This window comes from Vipera ursinii (genome assembly GCF_947247035.1).
Source record: "Vipera ursinii genome assembly, chromosome: 3".
Classification (NCBI taxonomy): domain Eukaryota; kingdom Metazoa; phylum Chordata; class Lepidosauria; order Squamata; family Viperidae; genus Vipera; species Vipera ursinii.
Genome location: NC_139516.1, coordinates 93845644 through 93866188, shown reverse-complemented (window position 1 = coordinate 93866188; position 20545 = coordinate 93845644). Strand labels below are relative to the sequence as shown.

Genomic DNA, 20545 nt, shown 5'->3' with positions numbered 1-20545 from the left:
TCCCCCTGCAAGACACCTGCTAAAGCCACGCAGGGCAGGTTGCCGCCCCCGCCCAGATGCCCTCACCTAGTCCAAGTTTTTTTTTTACTAACCTGGCTTTCAGCTGCATTCCCTTTCTCCATTTGCTTCTCAGCCTTCACCACGTGTTTGTGGGACAAAAAAAAAGTTCCATGAGATTTTCTAACTTCTCGCGAGATCTCCAGAAGTTAGTCTGATGGATTTTTTTTTTTACCAATAGTCCCACAAACACGCGGCGAAGGCTGAGAAGCGAATGGAGAAATGAAAAGCAGCTGAAAGCCAGATTAGTAAAAAAAACGCTTGGGGGAGGCGAGGGCATCTGGGCGGGGGCGGGCTTGGCAACCTTACCCTGAATGCTGGTGGAAGGCTGGGGTGCGTGCCCTTACCATGCCAGGCCAGCCCCTGCAGCCCCAGGGCAGCCATGCTAGGTGGCAGTGGGCAGGGTGTTGTGGGGGCCGGCAGCCAACCAAAGCAGCAGGTGGAGCTCAGAGGCTCGGAAAGGGAGGGCACTGAAGAGGGCAGTCGGGCCATTGGCAAAAGAGCAACGTCTCTGAGCGGAAAGCGGCTCGGAACAAGTGGAGCAGGTAAGGAAAGAAATCCTTGCTCCCCCCAGAAATTGCCTTTCTTTCCTTACCTGACTTCCAACCCCATTCCTTTGCAATCCTTTGTTTCCTTGCACATGGCAGCGGCGGGTCGCAAAGGAGCAACGACACATCACTTCCTCTGCCATTAAAAGTTCAATCAAGCAATTCCAACTTTTTTTTTTTTGCACACGGCGGCAGAGGCCTAGGACTGGGGCAACGGCGTGTGTGCCTACAGAGCGGGCTCTGCACGTCACCTGTGGCACACGTGCCATAGGTTCGCCACTATTAGTATATACCTATGGATAAGCCCATTCTTAGATAAGCCAAATTCATTTTTTGTACATTTTGGCACCTAAAATTCTCAGTTTATTTGTGAATGTAAATGGTAATATGTTTATTTATAATTCATTCCTCTGAGCGATAAGATTGGGTTTATGTATATATTTTCACAGATAACTTGACTTTCTTCAGGAAGCTCAAGGTTGTGTACTGTATTTTACTTAATCATTGCATGTTGTTGCTACAGATTTGCAATAAGTCTTTCACACGAAGACCTCACTTGGAAGAACACAGAATTCTTCACACTCAGAACAAGCCTTTCAAATGTATCTATTGTGAAGAACATTTTAAATCCCGCTTTACGAGATTGAAGCATCAAGAAAAGTTCCATTTAGGTAAGAAAATATTCAGTGCACATATGTTTTCAATTCATTAGCTGAATGAATTCTGTATACCAATTTTGCAATTCTTAATATGTTTAGAAACGCAGTGTTTGAACAATTCTTTAAACTGCTTGAAGATGAGGTTCAATTTTTGGACAAATTAAATGAATCCTTATTTAGAGGCTGTTTGAAAAAAATTGTAGTCAGTCTAATTATAGTCAGGGATTTACAGTTTATATTTTGCTGCTCTCAGGGTGTTTTCTCCATCCTCCACTTCAGCCTATCTATTTGATTTCACCACTTCATTCTGAAGTTGGTAGAAGGCCAGTTTTTCATTAACCTGACCAATTATTTGATTTTTAACACAAATTTAAAATTACAAAAACTGTTGTTCAATGAATTCTGAAAAATGCAAAAAATAAAAGCCCAACAACAGAAGAGAGGTGGGGAAAGTTATCAAGGTCACAGCCTGTTTAGTTAAAAAAATGTGTACCTTTGTGAGCTACTAAACCTTTGGAGCTTGCTATATCACATATATTTTTCCCTGTTTTCTTGGAAACAGTAAAGTTTTAGACTCATCACCTTTGAACAGAAATGATTACAAATTTTCTCCTAAACCATTTCCTTCATTGCTGAGAACTAAAGTAACATATGAAATATTGATCAGTTTATATTTCATTGTTTGTTCAGTGGCAGGTAACCATTTTTGCATTTACTGAGTAATTAGACAAATAAAAGAACATGAAGATTTTTTTGTCGGTTTTGTCATTAAAATCTATTAGGAAAAATTGCTGCAATTCTGTTGTGTCAGTACAACTGTAGTACATTTGAAATAGAAAGATTAGGTGACATTTATTTTTTGAAGTACGGTAACTCTCAATATAAAAAACAACAACAAGGAAGGACTTAGGGTTATTGGGCTTCTGTAATTCATGTAACCTGGAAGATATAACTACATTTCCTAGCATTTTTCCCTCTCCTTCTTTTTTGAGCTTTAATAATAATAAACCTTTATTGTCAAAGTACAACATGTGTACATTGAGATTAGCTGAGCCTCCCCCTGTGCTCTCTCCCCCCAACACACAGTGACAACAAACCCTCCATCCCACCACACTATGTGAACCAACTACAGCACACACTGGCCTCCCAAGTCAACTCTGCATAAGATTACATCCCATTCAAAAGCCTAACAGCCCACGGATAAAAGCTATTCTTCAGCCTGTTGGTACGGCTGGCTATATTCCTATATCTCCTACCGGATGGTAGGAGAGTAAAGAGATACCGTCCAGGGTGTGAGTCATCCCTGAGAATCTTCCTCACTCTTCCAAGGCAACGAGCCCTGGCGATGTCATCCAGTGGTGTCAGGGAACAGCCCACAATGTCTTGTGCTGTGCTCACTACCCTCTGTAATACTTTCCTATCCGCGGCTGTCAGACCGGCATACCAAACCACAATACCATATGAGAGGACGCTCTCTATGGTAGACCGGTAAAAGAGGGTCATTAGCTGTTGTTCTACCCTGTTCTTCCGCAAGATCCTAAGAAAGTGAAGCCTCTGTTGGGCCTTTCTAGCCACCTGGGTTGTGTTAACTTTCCAGGTCAGATCTTCACAGAGGTAGACTCCCAGAAATTTAAAGGAGGGAACTCTCTCTACACAGTCCTCCCCGATGTAAAGTGGGGCAGGTTCCTCTTTTTTTCTCCGGAAGTCTAACACCATCTCTTTCGTCTTGCTGATGTTTAGGTGCAAGTTGTTGTTACTACACCATATGGATAGTTTTTGTACCTCCGCCCTATATGCTGTCTCATCCCCACCTGTAATAAGACCCTTTAAAAGCTGTGGTTGTGATGTTGACATGGATACAGATTTGCTTGGATTCACAGGGCTACAGAAGAGGGAATAACCATTTCCAATTTCTTCTTTATTGTAATAGTCTTCCACTAGAATACCTTTTTTAAAGAATGGTATTCTGTAAAGGAAAGTATAAGCTCTTTTAAGGCAAAAGATATTGGAAATTACCATCATGCATTTTGCAATTTGGTAAATCTACTGGCCCTTAGAAAATGAAGCAGAACTGAATCTGAGAATGTGGGATTTGCAGTATGAAGCTTAAGGGTTGTTTTCCCTGGCTTTTCAAATAATAGTTAAGAAAGTGGCCAGTTACCCAGATCACAAATAGCTGTTATATTTCTACTTTTGTATTTTATAAGGATAAATCAAGGCTGTGTTTTTCAAGAGCCATCTGCAATCTGGCATTTCTTTTCTGCAAGTCACTAATGGTAATTTGGTACATTTTGAAGGAAATTGTTCACTTAATAAACATCTGTTGAAAACAGTTGCTTTCTCTTGAACTCCAAGAGGAGTTCAGGAGGCAGCATGGCTGTTTTTTGCTAATACAATGCTAAATGATTATTTGAATCATATAATCAAGTTTTAAAAACTTAGGGGCAGATCAGCTGTCTTTGGCTATGTCAGACCTAGATTTTTAGATACTGGCAAAAGTACAGAAAACAATCACATGGCAGACAATTCATAGATAAACTGGTCAAGGGAGTCAATATTTGTACTTGTGACACCATAATTTAATGGCTTACCAAGTTGTCCATAAAAATGCAATATCAATGTGTTTGTGTTTTAAGTTTTACAAAAAGAGAATGCAAAAAATACAAAGCAGTATCTTCCTTTTTGGTAAACTTAATTTATTGTGTCAGAATTAACAATGACAACATATGGGTAAGAAATAATAAACTGTTTAAAAATGGAAGATTAATGTGCTTGTGGTTAGGTTTTTCATAATGAAGTATTTTATTCAGTTTTTTATTTTGTATTCCAAAATATGTATTTATTAATAATTCAAATTGCTTGCTCAAGTTGCATAAATGTAAAATTGAATCCCTGTTACCTTTTAGGACCTTTTCCATGTGATATTTGTGGTCGTCAATTTAATGACACTGGAAATCTGAAGCGCCATATTGAATGTACTCATGGAGGAAAGAGAAAATGGACTTGCTTTATTTGTGGAAAATCAGTTAGAGAAAGGTGTGCTTAATACACATGCTGTGTTTTATATAAATTAAACAAAAAGCAGATCCATGAATTCACCAGTATTTAAAGAAAATAATGTAAAGGCAGTTGAACAACATAATTGTATAGTGGGGAGCTTCTGTTGATGCTTATTAGCACCTACAGTTGCAAGAAAAAGTATGTGAACCCTTTGGGATTACGTGGAGTTTTGCATGAATTGGCCATAAAATGTGCTCTAAACGTCATGTAAGTCACAACAATAGAAAAACACAGTCTGCTTAAAATAATACTACACAAACATTAGCTGTTGTCATGTTTTAATTGAACATAAGATGGAAACATTCACAGTGTAGGGTGGAAAAAGTATGTGAACCTTTGGACTTAATAACTGGTTGACCCTGCTTTGGCAGCAATACCCTCAACCAAACGTTTCCTGTAGTTGCAGATCAGACCTGCACAAGGATCTGGAGTAATTTTGGACCACTCCTCTTCACAAAACTGTTTTAGTATAGCAATATTCTTGGGAAGTTTGGTGTGAATCGCTCTCTTAAGGTCATGGCACAGCATTTCAATCGGGTTGAGGTCAAGACTCTGACTGAGCCACTCCAGAAGGCGTATTCTGTTCTGTTGAAGCCATTGTTTTGTTGAATTACTTGTATGCTTTGGGTCATTGTCCTGTTGCATCACCCATCCTCTGCAGAGCTTCAGTTGGCGGACAGATGGTCGTACGTTTTCCTGCAAAATGTCCTGATAAACTCTGGAATTCATTTTCCCATCAATGACAACAATCCGTCCAGGCCCTGAGGCAGCAAAGCAGCCCCAAACCATGATGCTCCCTCCGCCATGTTTTACAGTGGGGATGAGGTTTTGATGTTGGTGTGCTGTGCCTTTTTTTCTCCACACATAGTGTTGTGTGTTTTTCCCAAACAACTCAATTTTGGTTTCATCTGTCCACAGTATATTTTGCCAGTAGTGCTGTGGAACATCCAGGTGCTCTTTTACAAACTTCAAACGTGCTGCAATATTTTTTTGGACAGCAGTGGCTTCCTCCATGGTGTCCTCCCATGTACTCCATTCTTGTTTAATGTTTTCCTTATTGTAGATGTGTCAACAAAAATGTTAGCATGTGCCAGAGATTTCTGTAGGTCTTTAGCTGACACTCTAGGATTCTTCTTTACCTCATTAAGCATTATGCGCTGTGCTCTTGCAGTCATTTTTACAGGATGACCACGCCTAGGGAGAGTAGCAACAGTGCTAAACTTTCTCCATTTGTAGACAGTCTGTCTTACCGTGGACACATGAACATCAAGGCTTTTGGAGATACTTTTGTAACCCTTTCCAGCTTCATGCAAGTCAACAATTCTTGATCGTATGTCTTCTGAGAGCTCTTTTCTGCGAGGCATGGTTCACATCAAACAGTGCTTCTTGAGACCAGTAAACCCAAAACAGGTGTGTGTTTTTAAAGGGCAGGACAGCTGTCAGCAACACATCCAATATCATCACACTGATTGGAGTGAAGGTTGGCTCACTCCTGGCTCCAATTAGCTCTTGGAGAAGTCATTAGCCTAAGGGTTCACATACTTTTTCCACCCTGCACTGTGAATGTTTACATGTTATGTTCGCCCCCGGGGCTCCAGGGCAAGTCGTGGGAATGCCTATTCCCACGACGTTAGGGAATGGCAGCGGGTGCAGGAACAGAGGGCCGTATCGATCCCAGGGAAGGCCTCTCCGCTACTTGCAAGCGGTGAGGCGTTCCGACCCTCTTGTTCTGCCCCGAGGTCCCGGGAGTGAGGATGTGCAGCCTCCTGAGCTCCGGCTGGTGTACTTGAATGCCAGGTCTGTCGTTAATAAAGCTCTTCTCGTCCGTGACTTGGTCGAGGGTGAGCAGGCGGACCTGGCTTGCATCACGGAGACTTGGTTGGGCCCAGAGGGCGGTATTCCTCTGGCTGATCTTTGCCCACCAGGTTTCCGGGTGCTACACCGGCCTCGGGCTCAGGGTAGGGGTGGGGGAGTGGCTGTTGTTATGAGGGAGACCTTAGCTCCGCGGGAGGCCACCGTTCCGCAGATAGTCGGGTGTGAGTCTCTCTTCTTGAGATGCAGCCCTGGTGCGCAGTTGGGCTTGCTGCTGGTGTACCTTTCGCTTAGTCACGCAGCAGCAGCACTGCCTGAGCTTCTCGATGTCCTCTCTGGGTTGGTGGTTGAGTTCCCGAAACTTATAGTTTTGGGGGACTTCAATCTACCATCTCTGGGAGGATCATCTGAGTTGGCTCGGGAGTTCATGGCTTCCATGACGGCCATGGACCTGACGCAAGTAATTTCAGGACCGACTCATGAGGGAGGCCACACCCTTGACCTAGTTTTCTTATCTGGTCGGTGGTTAGATGATCTTGGTGGGGGCTCCCCAATTATTATGCCCCTGTCATGGACTGATAATCATCTCCTGCGGCTGGTCTTCCGCTTTGCCACCCCCCGCCGTGGGTGTGTGGAACCAGTTAGATGGTACCGCCCCAGACGCTTAATGGATTCCGTGAGGTTCCAGGCAGCGCTGGGGTCCCCACCTGCCTCTCCCACTCACAGCTCGGCAGATGCCTTAGTGGAAGCTTGGGAAAGGGCAGCCACTGAGGCTCTTGACCGAGTTGTACCCTTGTGGCCCCTGACCCGATGCAAATCCCATCGAGCTCCATGGTTCTCCGCGGAGCTCCGGGAGATGAAGCGCTGGAGACGGGGCCTAGAGAGCGGTTGGAGGTCCAGCCAATCCGAATCCGACCGATTGCGACTAAGAACCCATATTAGGTCTTATCTCGCTGCTATAAGGGTGGCGAGGTCTAATCACTTCGCTACCCTTATCGCGTCCGCAGATAATCGCCCGGCCGCTCTGTTGAGGGTGACTCGCTCCCTCCTTAATCAGGAGGTGAGGGAGGAACCCTTGCAGGGTCGTGCCGAGGAGTTTAACAATTATCTGTCGGACAAAATCGCTCGGATTCGGACCGGTCTGGACTCTGACTGGGCAGAGTCTGGCGATCAGGACGCGGGTGGTCTTGTCGATATCATTTGGGAGGAGTTTGATTCTGTGACTCCGGAGGAAGTGGACAGGATTATGGGGAGACTGAGCTCCACCACATGTTTATTGGACCCGTGCCCTTCCTGGCTGGTTTATGCAGCCCGGGAGAGGACACGCAGCTGGTTCCAGGCAGTTATATCTGCTTCTTTGAGTGAGGGTAGCTTCCCTGCCGTCTTGAAAGAGGCGGTGGTGAGGCCCCTCCTCAAGAAGCCTGCCTTGGACCCAGCTGTATTGAACAACTTTCGTCCGGTCTCCAACCTTCGCTTTCTTGCGAAGGTTGTTGAGAGTGTGGTGGCGCATCAGCTCCCTTTGGTCCTGGATGAAGCGGATTATCTAGACCCGTACCAATCGGGTTTCAGGCCCGGGCACAGCACGGAGACGGCATTGGTCGCGCTGGTGAATGATCTCTGGAGGGCTCGGGACAGGGGTCATTCCTCTGTTCTAGTCCTATTAGACCTCTCAGCGGCTTTCGATACCATCGACCATGGTATCCTGCTGCGGCGTCTCAGGGGATGGAGTGGGAGGCACGGTTTTACAGTGGTTCTCCTCCTATCTCCAGGGACGCTCGCAGTCGGTGTTGACAGGAGGGCAGAGGTCGACCGCGAGGTCTCTCGTTTGTGGAGTTCCTCAGGGGTCGGTCCTCTCGCCTCTCCTGTTCAACATCTATATGAAACCACTGGGTGAGATCATTCGTGGCTTTGGAGTTGGGTATCATCAGTACGCTGATGATACCCAGCTTTTTCTTTCCATCCCAAACCACCCCAGTGATGCCCTCAACGTGATGTCCCGTTGCCTGGAGGCGGTTCGGGTCTGGATGGGGAGGAACAGACTTCAACTCAACCCCGACAAGACCGAGTGGCTTTGCGTACCTTCATCCCGGGTCTATTCGGATATTCCATCTCTTTCTAAGGGGGGTGAATTATTACCCCCCGTAGATAGGGCTCGCAACTTGGGAGTCCTCCTAGATTCGCGGCTCACCTTGGAGGATCACATGGTGGCTGTGACTAGGGGGGCTTTCGCCCAGGTTCGCCTGGTGCGCCAGTTGCGGCCCTATCTAAGCCGGGATGATTTATGCACGGTCACTCACGCGCTCGTGATCTCTCGTCTAGACTACTGCAACGCTCTCTACATGGGGCTTCCCTTGAGGACCACCCGGAGGCTCCAACTGGTACAGAATGCAGCCGCGAGAGTTGTGTTGGGAGTCTCCCGATACTCCCATGTTACACCTCTGCTCCGTGAGCTGCATTGGTTGCCAGTTGTCTTCCGGGTGAGATTCAAGGTGCTAGTAATGGTGTTCAAAGCCCTCCATGGCATGGGGCCGGAGTACCTCAGGGAACATCTGCTGCCGGCATCAAGCTCCCTGCGCCCTGTGCGTTCCCACAGAGAGGGCCTCCTCAGGGTGCCACCGGTCAGAGAATGCCGACTGGTGGCCCCCAGGGGGAGATCCTTCTCTGTGGGCGCCCCGGAGCTATGGAACCAGTTACCGGTTGAGCTCCGGACGGCGCCCGATCTGCGCTCCTTTCGCCGCGATCTGAAAACATACTTGTTCGAGCAAGCCGGCCTGGCCTGAGGGGGGATTGGTGGGGTTTTTTATTATTTTTATTGGGGGTTTTTATTATGTATTAATCGTATTTTAATCGGGCATGTATTTAATTATCTTTTAGTTTTTGTAAATTTCTGGGTTTTATTCTTGCCCTGTACACCGCCCTGAGTCCTCCGGGAGAAGGGCGGTATAGAAATATTAATAAATTAAATTAAATTAAATTAAATTAAATTAAAACATGACAACAGCTAATGTTTGTGTAGTATTATTTTAAGCAGACTGTGTTTTTCTATTGTTGTGACTTACATGACATTTAGAGCGCATTTTATGGCAAATTCATGCAAAACTCCACATAATCTCAAAGGGTTCACATACTTTTTCTTGTAACTGTATATGTTTCTCAGAATATTCCATTCCATTTACTTCTCAGGTCTTTCTTTACTCATCAACCAGCATTTGTATCTACTGAGCCGAGGAAAACTCCATTGAATTTTAGGGTTTGAGGTGTATGTTTTTACTCGATGTACATATCTTGTTTATTTTGTATAACTCAAGGCAGAATACATTATGCTCCTTCCTCCTATGATCCTCACGACAACGTTTGAGATAGGTTGGGCTAAAAAGGAAAAACTGCCTAAAATCACCCCGCCAGTTTCTATGCCTAAGGGAAGACTAGAATTCAGGATCTCCCTGTTTCTAATCCAGCGCTTTAACTACTACACCAAACTGGCTCTCCATTTTTATATCAGTGATTTTTTGTTTTTGTTTTTTCCGGCTGTTGAATAGCACTTTGAATTAAAAAAGAAAGAGTGCTTTGCAATTCAGAAGATACTCATTTCAGAAGCCTTTTTCAGATTCTTCCCCTTGTCAGACATTTTATGTGCTATTGGCACACTTACTAAGTTTATTTTATATGTCAGTAACATTCAATTTATAGGCTTTTTTATATGCTGTGTGTTTACATACTTAACTATATATTATAGCAGAATTCTCAATTTTGTGACTCCGTGTGACTTAAAATGATAAATAAGGTTGTGTTTCCCCATTACTCCTATGAATATGAACAGTGATTTTATTAGGAATGGGATTGAATAAAAACAGATTAATTTTTAAAATTAAAATTTAATCTATACACCAAATAAAATGACAATCTTATAACTTAGAAAAAACATTTATCTTCACTGTGGATGTATAGTGCATGGTATCCCGAGTGCCGCGTAACAGAGCGAGCGCCTGTTACTTGTCCCAGCTTCTGCCAACCTAGCAGTTCGAAAGCACGGAAAAATGCAAGTAGAAAAATAGGGACCACTACGGTGGGAAGGTAACAGCGTTCCATGTGCCTTTGGCATCTAGTCATGCCGGCCACATGACCACGGAGACGTCCTCGGACAAGCGCTGGCTCTTCGGCTTTGAAACGGAGATGAGCACCGGCCCTTAGAGTTGGAAACGACTAGCACGCATGTGCGGGGGAACCTTTACCTTTATCCCAAAGTATTGCACTAAGACTTTTAGAATCTGCTGGGTGCTTCCTGCTATCCTGGCAGAAAAGACAAAAACATACATTTCCGAAAAAAGCCAGCCCCAGTTGTCAGTGATCATTGGCAGTTGATTGCCAGTATCTGGTAACTGTCCTTTATCAATAGATGTCAGTTACACTTTGCAGAAAATTGGACTGTGGCCATTTTAAATTCATTACAATGAAATGTATTATTGTATTATTGTAAAAGCATTAGCAGATAATTTCCTCCCTATATCTGAATTTCTTCCTTACAGAACAACTTTAAAAGAGCATTTGAGAATTCACAGTGGAGAAAAACCACATCTGTGTAGCATTTGTGGACAGAGTTTTCGTCATGGAAGCTCCTATAGGTAACACATTCTATACTGTTGTGCCACAATAAGTTATGCTCTGAAATGACTTTGTTATACTATTTATAGCTAGTTTGTTATTAAAGAATAGAATTAAAATTCAGTATGAATTACTGAAATAAGAGAAATCTCTATAGAATTTATTTTTAGATTTTAGCATAAATGGCCTATCAATAAGCAATCCTTAGCAAAGTTTGCTCATCTGAATTGTCATATTTCCAAGTAGAGTGGTACAAAATTTAAATATAATTTTTTACCCATCTACTTGGAAACAAGACAACTAGATTCCATGGCCCATTTTTTCCCAACATTCAAAACTATTTAGACTTAATAAATCAGTAGGGCCATGCAGTACCTACCAGGAAATTGTACAACAACCTCTCAGAATAGATGATGTCATTTTGAGTTATACTAATTTAGATTTTCACATTTAAATTATACTTAATATAAGTTATGTAACTTTAGTGTAAATCATACTAATTAAATTTTCAAATTTGAATATCATGGTACATTAAGCATGCAGATGCTAATCTTGTATTCCTGTTAATACTGGCTTCATCTGCGAGTCCACCATGATGATAAGAGATATGAATGTGAAGAATGTGGAAAAACATTTATTCGCCATGATCACCTTACAAAACACAAAAAGATACATTCAGGTAAGGAGTGGCATTGACATTACCTATCTCAATCAAAAAATCCAGGAACGTAGTGTTTGTTTATATTTTACAAAATAACGGTCTGCTAAAAGAAAGGATATCTGTTTTCATCATGACTGGTTAGAGATGAAGAGGATGTATGACAACATATGTGGCCAAACTCTTATTTGCAGAACAAATACTCCATGCATGAAAAGGCTCCTACTCATGGAAAGCATTGAGGTATACTAGAACAATATTTAAAAGTTGTTTTTTTCAGCAGCCTAAAGGTCACAGAATGTAGATCAATGGTGAAATTAGTGGTCGAACCAGGACACAATAATCTCAATTCCATCACCCCTCACATCTTCGGGATAATAAATTTAATTTTAAAAGACATGTTAAGCATATCAGCAGTTTGTTTATTAGTATATTGTCTAACAAATCTTAGTTTTGCCCCCTGCTCCCAATCTTGATGACATATTATCACATACTGATGAGCCATGGACACTGATCCCTAATTTATTTATTTTATTTATACCCTGTCTTTATTTTATACAACTCAAGGTGACCTACATAATATTCCCTCCTCTTATTTTCTCCACAATAACCCTGTGGGTGGGTTAGACTAAGAGAGAATGACCGGCCCAAAATCAGAAATAGTTGGATGCCTCTGGCATTTTTTTTTATGTTTCCTAGAAGTTTTATTAAATTAATTCAGAATATATTGTTACTTCACCTTAGGAGAGAAAGCCCATCAGTGTGAGGAATGTGGAAAATGCTTTGGCCGAAGAGATCATCTCACTGTTCATTATAAAAGTGTTCATCTAGGAGAAAAAGTGTGGCAAAAGTAAGTTTAATATTGAAATATATTCAATATTGATATAATGTTGAAACATGTATAACATCTGAGGTTATGTTAGATTGATTTGTATACACCAAATAGAACCAGGGTCAGGTTCTTGTTAAATCTGGGTTTAATTGAACCAAAAAATAGTCTTATATGAACACATTCTTTTTCCCCCCTTGAACACTAATGTTAAAGAAATATAGTGTTATGGTATGATAAGATACAATTTTCAATTATTATAAAATGTATGAAAATATAATTTAGATATCACATATAAAGCAAAATATTAATACCCACAGGTGGGGCATTTCAAGTCAGGGAAAACTTCATTGGAGGAAAGGTTTCAATAATACATGACATTTCTTGATAATGGTGAGAAGTAAACATAGAAGTTTATGGATCTAAATGCCTTATCTGATTTGATTTTCTATGGGGTTTTCTGCTTTACATGTATGAATTTTTATCCTAAATGAGTTGAAAGGGGACATGAAATTGAAAACAACAAGGCCAAGGAAAATAAGATATAGAAAATGTGCTTGAATATTTAATTAATAATAACTCTCATTCTTCTCCAACGGTTCTGATAGGTAGCCTTTGAGTCATGAAGTTCCTAAACCAGCATAAAATAGCAGGATTTTGCAATAATCCTTTATCCATTCTGGAGAATATGAATGTTTACGTTACAACCCTATATATGACTAACAGAATAACAGATTGAAAGGGACCTTGGAGGTCTTCTAGTCCAACCCCCTGTTCAAGCAGGAAACCCTATATCATTTCAGAAAAATGAAAAATACAAAACATAACAGTGGTTTACTTCTCAGCAGTGTTATATACAGTACATAGAATCAAAGCATCATTAAGGGTCTTTTTTTTAAATGTCCCATTTACAAGAGAGAGAACCAGAGATACACTAGTAAATGTTTAAGGACCAGTTCTGCCAGCTCTATTGCTGCCACCATGCTGCTAGCTATTGAAATCTGATTAATACATGTGTCTCTGCTCTGCCTTCAGATTGACTCACAAATTTGCCCAAAAATTTAACAACTGGCTATCGTGATTCTAGCCCCATTACTGGATAGAATTGAAGTTCTTGATGGGTTACATATTTATTTGCATTACCACTTCTTGTGAAGGTATTGAAAGAAGAATAGAATAGAATAGAATAGAATAGAATAGAATAGAATAGAATAGAATAGAATAGAATAGAATATCTTTATTGTCATTGTATAACTCACAACAAAATTAAGTACAAATTAATTGTCCACAAGCAAACAATTAAATCCACATATATTTCTACAGAAACAATTTAAAAATAGGGCGAAAAATTAAGAAAAGCCTGTAATAGTAATTTAGTTCATGTAAGCCTGAAAATATTCCTTGGTTAAAAAATATTTTCTAATATATTCTACTTCTTTTTCTTTGAAGGTACAAAGCAACATTTCATCAATGTGAAGTCTGCAAGAAAGTTTTTAAAGGGAAATCAAGTTTAGAAATGCATTTTAGGACACATTCAGGTAAACTGCTAAAGAATCTCTTGGATTCTTAAACTATCCAATTCCCTTCTCAGCTTTATGCTATTATATTCCATGTTGGATTCTCCAAGGTTCCCCAGTTAACTAAATATTTTTCTCCAATCCAATGCTTTCATTAAGAATGTTGTCAAAATGTTTTAAAACAGGTTTTTTTGGCCAATATTTCTGCAAGTTGAATGGCTGATACTATTGGATTTCTACCCCTTCTTTCATCATTAAGACAAGAAGCTATTTTGATTTCCCATTCATCACTCTAATGCAAGACACAAAACAGTCAAATGCAGTTTCCAAAACACTAACAAAACTAATGAACTGTGATTATTGAGGTGTGAATATTAAAGAGTTATTTTTGATTTGATGAAGTTTTGAGGAAAAAAAATCTTGAAGCAAAACTACAAAATTAAGACCTCACCACCTACCCATCCTTGCCTCCCCATGTCATACAATGCTTTCTGTTAACCTAAGTAGCTCTGCATATTTTTGATCCAAGGCTGAGAAAGTTAATCAGCTCGTCTGAATGTATTGCAAGTCACAGAGTATCTTTAATGGTATTCTGTAATAGCTTTGCATATGCCTATGCTTTGTTCTAACCTGAAACAAAGTTTGGTGTACCGTATATACTTGAGTATAAGCCGACTCGAATATAAGCCGAGACCCCTAATTTTACCCCCAAAAATTGGAAAAAGTTAGTGACTTGAGTATAAGCCGAGGCTGGGAAATGCAGCAGCTCACCACCAAACCACACCAAACTCACGGAGCTCACGGAGCTCAGCTCGACACGTCTGCCATCTTAGTTGAGCCTGTTAACAGACTTCATCAGTTCCAAAATCAAGATCACACCGGCAAGCTTTGTCAGTTGTCACTCGCGGCAGTACAAATACACTAGTACGGAAAGCTGGCATTCACTTTCGGGGGGAGGAAAAAAAAAACACAACAACACCGCACGCTTTAAAAGATTGGAGTTTTGCAGCCTTTTTTCTCGGGCCCGTCCGCCACCTTTAACTTAAGGCTGCGCTCTCGATTTCCTGGTGTGTGTGTGTGTGTGTGTGTCAGACCCACGGGAATGGCTGGTAGGGAAGCGGCATTCCGGCATTCCCCCCCTTCCTGTGTGTCGAGCCCACGGGGCTTGACACACAGAGAAACGCAAATGCCGGACTGCCGCCACCTTTACTAGCCATTCCTGCGGGTGTGACACACACACACACACGCACGAGGGGGAGAAACAACGCTGGACTGCCACCACCTCTGCCAGCCCTGCAAGCCTCTGCCGCCCCGGCGTTGGTGGTCGAGCTCTTCGGAGCCGGCAGAGAATCTCCCGCAGGAGGAGGTCGCGGCTTTCTCTCTTGCTTCGGACTGCAAGGATTTAAACTCCAGGAACAAATCCCGATGGAAGTTTTTTTAAAAAAAAATACTCCTCCGGGTCGGACAGGGGACCCAGGCTGAGGTCTAGGGGTAGTGGGGGGGGGCTCGCAGACATAGATGGGCTCAAGTGGAAGCCAAGCAGCCCTCCCGAACCTGGGCTTCTGGACGGAGCAGCCGGTGGTGCGTTTCAAAAAGCAGAAAAGTTGGATTTTGAACTTTTCAGCAGCGCATCTGCACCCGCTGCTTTTATGACCGACCTGCCGTTTCCCCCCCCTCCCGGTCCTTTCCCCCGTCCAAGCGGACGCTCCAGGCTCTTTGGGGGGGACGGGCAGGCGGGGGGGGAAGGAAGCGTGCCGAGGCGCCGCTCACCTGCGATCGGCGAGTGCGCTGGACTCGGCTGCGTGTCCGGCGGAGGGTTCAGATCATTCCGGGCCAGAGCGGCTTGGCGGGCGGGGCCGTTGGGCAGGCGGCGTGGTGCAGCGGGGGAGTCAGGGCAGCTCTGCCATGGAGCAGCTGGGGTGGGTGGGTGGGGGGAGGAGGAGGAGGAGGAGGCGGAGAGGAGCGAGCGAACGAAAGACAGAGCTTCCGGTGGCTACCGCTGCTGAATATTGCAATGAGCCGCCGTCTCCCTATGACCGCTGGCGAGGGGATTTCATCAGAGCACGCAATCGGGGCTCCCCCTCGTGGGTGCGTGTGTGTGTCAGACCCACGGGAATGGCTGGTAGGGAAGCGGCATTCCGGCATTCCCCCCCCTTCCTGTGTGTCGAGCCCACGGGGCTTGACACACAGAGAAACGCAAATGCCGGACTGCCGCCACCTTTACTAGCCATTCCTGCGGGTCTGACACATACACACACACACACACACACACACACGCACGCACGCACGAAGGGGAGAAACAACGCTGGACTGCCGCCACCTCTGCCAGCCCTGCAAGCCTCTGCCGCCCCGGCGTTGGTGGTCGAGCTCTTCGGAGCCGGCAGAGAATCTCCCGCAGGAGGAGGTCGCGGCTTTCTCTCTTGCTTCGGACTGCAAGGATTTAAACTCCAGGAACAAATCCCGATGGAAGTTTTTTTTAAAAAAAATACTCCTCCGGGTCGGACAGGGGACCCAGGCTGAGGTCTAGGGGTAGTGGGGGGGGGGCTCGCAGACATAGATGGGCTCAAGTGGAAGCCAAGCAGCCCTCCCGAACCTGGGCTTCTGGACGGAGCAGCCGGTGGTGCGTTTCAAAAAGCAGAAAAGTTGGATTTTGAACTTTTCAGCAGCGCATCTGCACCCGCTGCTTTTATGACCGACCTGCCGTTTCCCCCCCCTCCCGGTCCTTTCCCCCGTCCAAGCGGACGCTCCAGGCTCTTTGGGGGGGACAGGCAGGCGGGGGGGGAAGGAAGCGTGCCGAGGCGCCGCTCACCTGCGATCGGCGAGTGCGCTGGACTCGGCTGCGTGTCCGGCGGAGGGTTCAGATCATTCCGGGCCAGAGCGGCTTGGCGGGCGGGGCCGTTGGGCAGGCGGCGTGGTGCAGCGGGGGAGTCAGGGCAGCTCTGCCATGGAGCAGCTGGGGTGGGTGGGTGGGGGGAGGAGGAGGAGGAGGAGGAGGCGGAGAGGAGCGAGCGAACGAAAGACAGAGCTTCCGGTGGCTACCGCTGCTGAATATTGCAATGAGCCGCCCTCTCCCTATGACCGCCGGCGAGGGGATTTCATCAGAGCACACCTCCGGTCTACCTTACGGCCCGGTGACTTGACCTTCCTGCCCCTTCGCTGAGAAGGAGCTCCAGCAATGAGAAGAGCCAAGGGGTGGGGCACCGTGGAGAGGTTAGTGGGTGGTGGTGGTGGCGGCTCTTAGATACCGCATAGACGCAGGGGTCTTCAAACTTGGCCCTTTGATGACTGGTGGACTTCCTGGAGAAGGAAAAATGCCTGGAGAAGGAAAAATCGGCCGCAGCCTCGGGGTAGGCTTCTCCGGGGGCGCCGCCGCGATTCTGCAGGTCTGTTGCCTTCTTTCCGATCTATACCCGGGGTCAAGTCACCGGGCCGTAAGGTAGACCGGAGGTGTGTGTGTGTGGGGGGGGGTGGTCTTGCTGCTGCTGCTGCATCTGGGCAGGACCGAGGGGCGGGGAGCCCCGATTGCGTGCTCTGATGAAATCCCCTCGCCGGCGGTCATAGGGAGAGGGCGGCTCATTGCAATATTCAGCAGCGGTAGCCACGGGAGGCTCCGTCTTTCATCCGCTCGCTCCTCTCCGCCTCCTCCTCCTCCTCCTCCTCCTCCCCCCACCCACCCACCCCAGCTGCTCCATGGCAGAGCTGCCCTGACTCCCCCGCTGCACCACGCCGCCTGCCCAACGGCCCCGCCCGCCAAGCCGCTCTGGCCCGGAATGATCTGAACCCTCCGCCGGACACGCAGCCGAGTCCAGCGCACTCGCCGATCGCAGGTGAGCGGCGCCTCGGCACGCTTCCTTCCCCCCCCCGCCTGCCCGTCCCCCCCAAAGAGCCTGGAGCGTCCGCTTGGACGGGGGAAAGGACCGGGAGGGGGGGGAAACGGCAGGTCGGTCATAAAAGCAGCGGGTGCAGATGCGCTGCTGAAAAGTTCAAAATCCAACTTTTCTGCTTTTTGAAACGCACCACCGGCTGCTCCGTCCAGAAGCCCAGGTTCGGGAGGGCTGCTTGGCTTCCACTTGAGCCCATCTATGTCTGCGAGCCCCCCCCCACTACCCCTAGACCTCAGCCTGGGTCCCCTGTCCGACCCGGAGGAGTATTTTTTTAAAAAAAAAACTTCCATCGGGATTTGTTCCTGGAGTTTAAATCCTTGCAGTCCGAAGCAAGAGAGAAAGCCGCGACCTCCTCCTGCGGGAGATTCTCTGCCGGCTCCGAAGAGCTCGACCACCAACGCCGGGGCGGCAGAGGCTTGCAGGGCTGGCAGAGGTGGCGGCAGTCCAGCGTTGTTTCTCCCCTTCGTGCGTGCGTGTGTGTGTGTGTGTGTGTGTGTGTGTGTGTGTCAGACCCGCAGGAATGGCTAGTAAAGGTGGCGGCAGTCCGGCATTTGCGTTTCTCTGTGTGTCAAGCCCCGTGGGCTCGACACACAGGAAGGGGGGGAATGCCGGAATGCCGCTTCCCTACCAGCCATTCCCGTGGGTCTGACACACACGCACCCACGAGGGGGAGAAACAACGCTGGACTGCCGCCAGCTCTGCAAGGCTCTGCCGCTCCCTTCTCTCAGCAGCCTGTTCCGAACGAAGGGACAGTTCTTTTTTTTTGTTGACTTGAGTATAAGCCGAAGTGGAGTTTTTCAGCCCAAAAAGTGGGCTGAAAAATTCGGCTTATACTCAAGTATATACGGTAAATGGAAGGTTTTCTGTATTCTTAAAATTAATTGTGTATTTTTTAAAAAATGAAATGATAGTTTTTTCCTCAGGCATGTGTCAGGTGTTCTGTATTCTGTAGAAATTACTTGACAAAATGTTTTAGTATGTCAGAAAGATTAAAAATGGTAGATATGGATATGAAAGGCAGCACATTTATTAATACTGGCTTTTTAATGCAGGTGAGAAACCATACAAATGCCCAATTTGTAACCAGTCCTTCAGGATTAAGAAGACATTAACTAAACACATGGTTATTCATTCAGATGCCCGCCCTTTCAACTGTCAATACTGCAATTCAACATTTAAACGAAAGGATAAACTAAAATACCATACTGATCATGTACATGGAGGGAAGTCTGCAGAAGAACTGCAAAACCCATTGTCAGATGAAAAAATTGTGTCATTGCCAGCTCAGTACACACCAGATGATAAGGCTTTTCAAGGTGATTCTAAACCATTTGTGGATCAGAACACAACTTATCAAGTGGACACCAAGGCAATGCTACAGAATGTACCATCAGACACATGTGTGCCAGTGACACTGATATCTGTTCAAATGCGTGAAACTCAGTCTGATCTTGTACAACAGCAGCCTCCTGTTACATCATCTCACTCAATTCTTCCTTCACAACCCCCTCCAACAGATTATCAGCAAACAACAGATCTGGAATTTCTTGAAAAATATACTCTTACTCCACAACCAGCAAATATAGTTCATCCAGTTAAACCTGAACAAATATTGGATCCTAGAGGACAAAGTTATCTTGGAACGTTACTAGGTCTTGATTCAGCTCCTTCTGTACAGAACATTTCAAATAATGAACATTAATGATCATGTCTATGAAATATGATATTTCATTAGTCTTGAGCTGTTAGGTATCTTGAGGGCTAACAGTATTATATAAGCAGTTGTCTATTTCATTAAATGAATGAGGTATTATGTTGAAATAGGGTGTGTGTGTGTGTGTGTATGAGAGAGAGGAAGGAAGGGGAGATGAAATATAGAGATTGTGACAAGTGTCTTGTCAAGGATCCTAGCATTCTTCTGTATGACAGAAAACAAAAATTACTGGATACATGAAAGTACATGAACAGTATTTAGTTAACTAATTTAGATTTTAAAATCATCTAAATGAAAGTAGTTTTATGTTTGTTTAATCACAAAATGGAGATCAAGTTCCATTATCACACTTTTAAAAGAGCCATATCTTTATTCAGATTTGGTCAAAAAACATGAAAAAAGAAGCAGCTGCTTTTAATGAACAGTAGAAAAGTGCTGTGGTTACCTGAGATCAAAAAACATTTATTCTTAATCATTTTTAAGACATGGACAGCCGTTGTAGAAAAAAAACTATATTTTTTCAATTTTTTTCTGATTGCAATATTTGCTATTCTGTGTGTATGTGTGTGTAGAGAAAGACCAAGAGAGAGTTTTAATATTCTGTTCATTGCATGAAGTGAACTGCAGTGCACAAAATTTATAACATAGTTGACCTTTATTGGTATCTGCTACAACAAACTAATACAACCATTCTACCGAAAATTCTTTTTAACAATTGAAAAGTTAAGGTATCTGTATTTTCTTCAACTTCAGTTATTTTAAAGCTGTTGAGCATGAAAAATTATTGTTGCCATTTTAATGCATTGGTTTAGCTTTCAAAATCATGTATTTTTCTTAAAATTGTATTTTTAAAATAGATTCTTGAAGAGTAAAAATATAGATTTAATCAATTATGGATTGAAGCCCCCTCCCCATATGTTTTCACTGTGCACATAACTCATTTTGTATGTTATAAAAAGCCTTACAGTCAAAACTATATATGCCTTTCTTTTGATTGTCACAATTTTAAAACCATTTTTAATTCAGTGTCAGGTGAAATAAATCAAGGTAGCAATACTACTTCCTAGACAATGTCTTTGGTATCGGAAGGAGTCATTGCTGTTAGCAATCTAACATACATCCAGGAATCAACCATGTAAGCATGGCTTTTATTTGTGGCTTCCTTAATCTTGCTTTTTTATGGAAAGTTTTTGGAGAAAAATGAA

General features: G+C 44.3%; 1 protein-coding gene across 2 annotated transcripts in view; it reads left to right on the top strand.

Moving 5' to 3' along the window:
• Positions 1 to 20316, top strand: part of ZBTB41 (zinc finger and BTB domain containing 41) — a 30488-nt gene extending 10172 nt beyond the window's left edge. For both annotated transcript variants that reach the window (XM_083358893.1, XM_083358894.1), the window contains exons 5-11: positions 1129 to 1276; positions 4171 to 4300; positions 10663 to 10759; positions 11312 to 11417; positions 12141 to 12246; positions 13675 to 13763; positions 18679 to 20316. In XM_083358893.1, the coding sequence (XP_083215019.1) occupies positions 1129 to 1276; positions 4171 to 4300; positions 10663 to 10759; positions 11312 to 11417; positions 12141 to 12246; positions 13675 to 13763; positions 18679 to 19328 (1326 nt within the window). In that variant the 3' untranslated portion in view covers positions 19329 to 20316. The remainder of the gene's footprint in view (positions 1 to 1128; positions 1277 to 4170; positions 4301 to 10662; positions 10760 to 11311; positions 11418 to 12140; positions 12247 to 13674; positions 13764 to 18678) is intronic.
• The last annotated feature ends 229 nt before the right edge of the window (positions 20317 to 20545 follow it).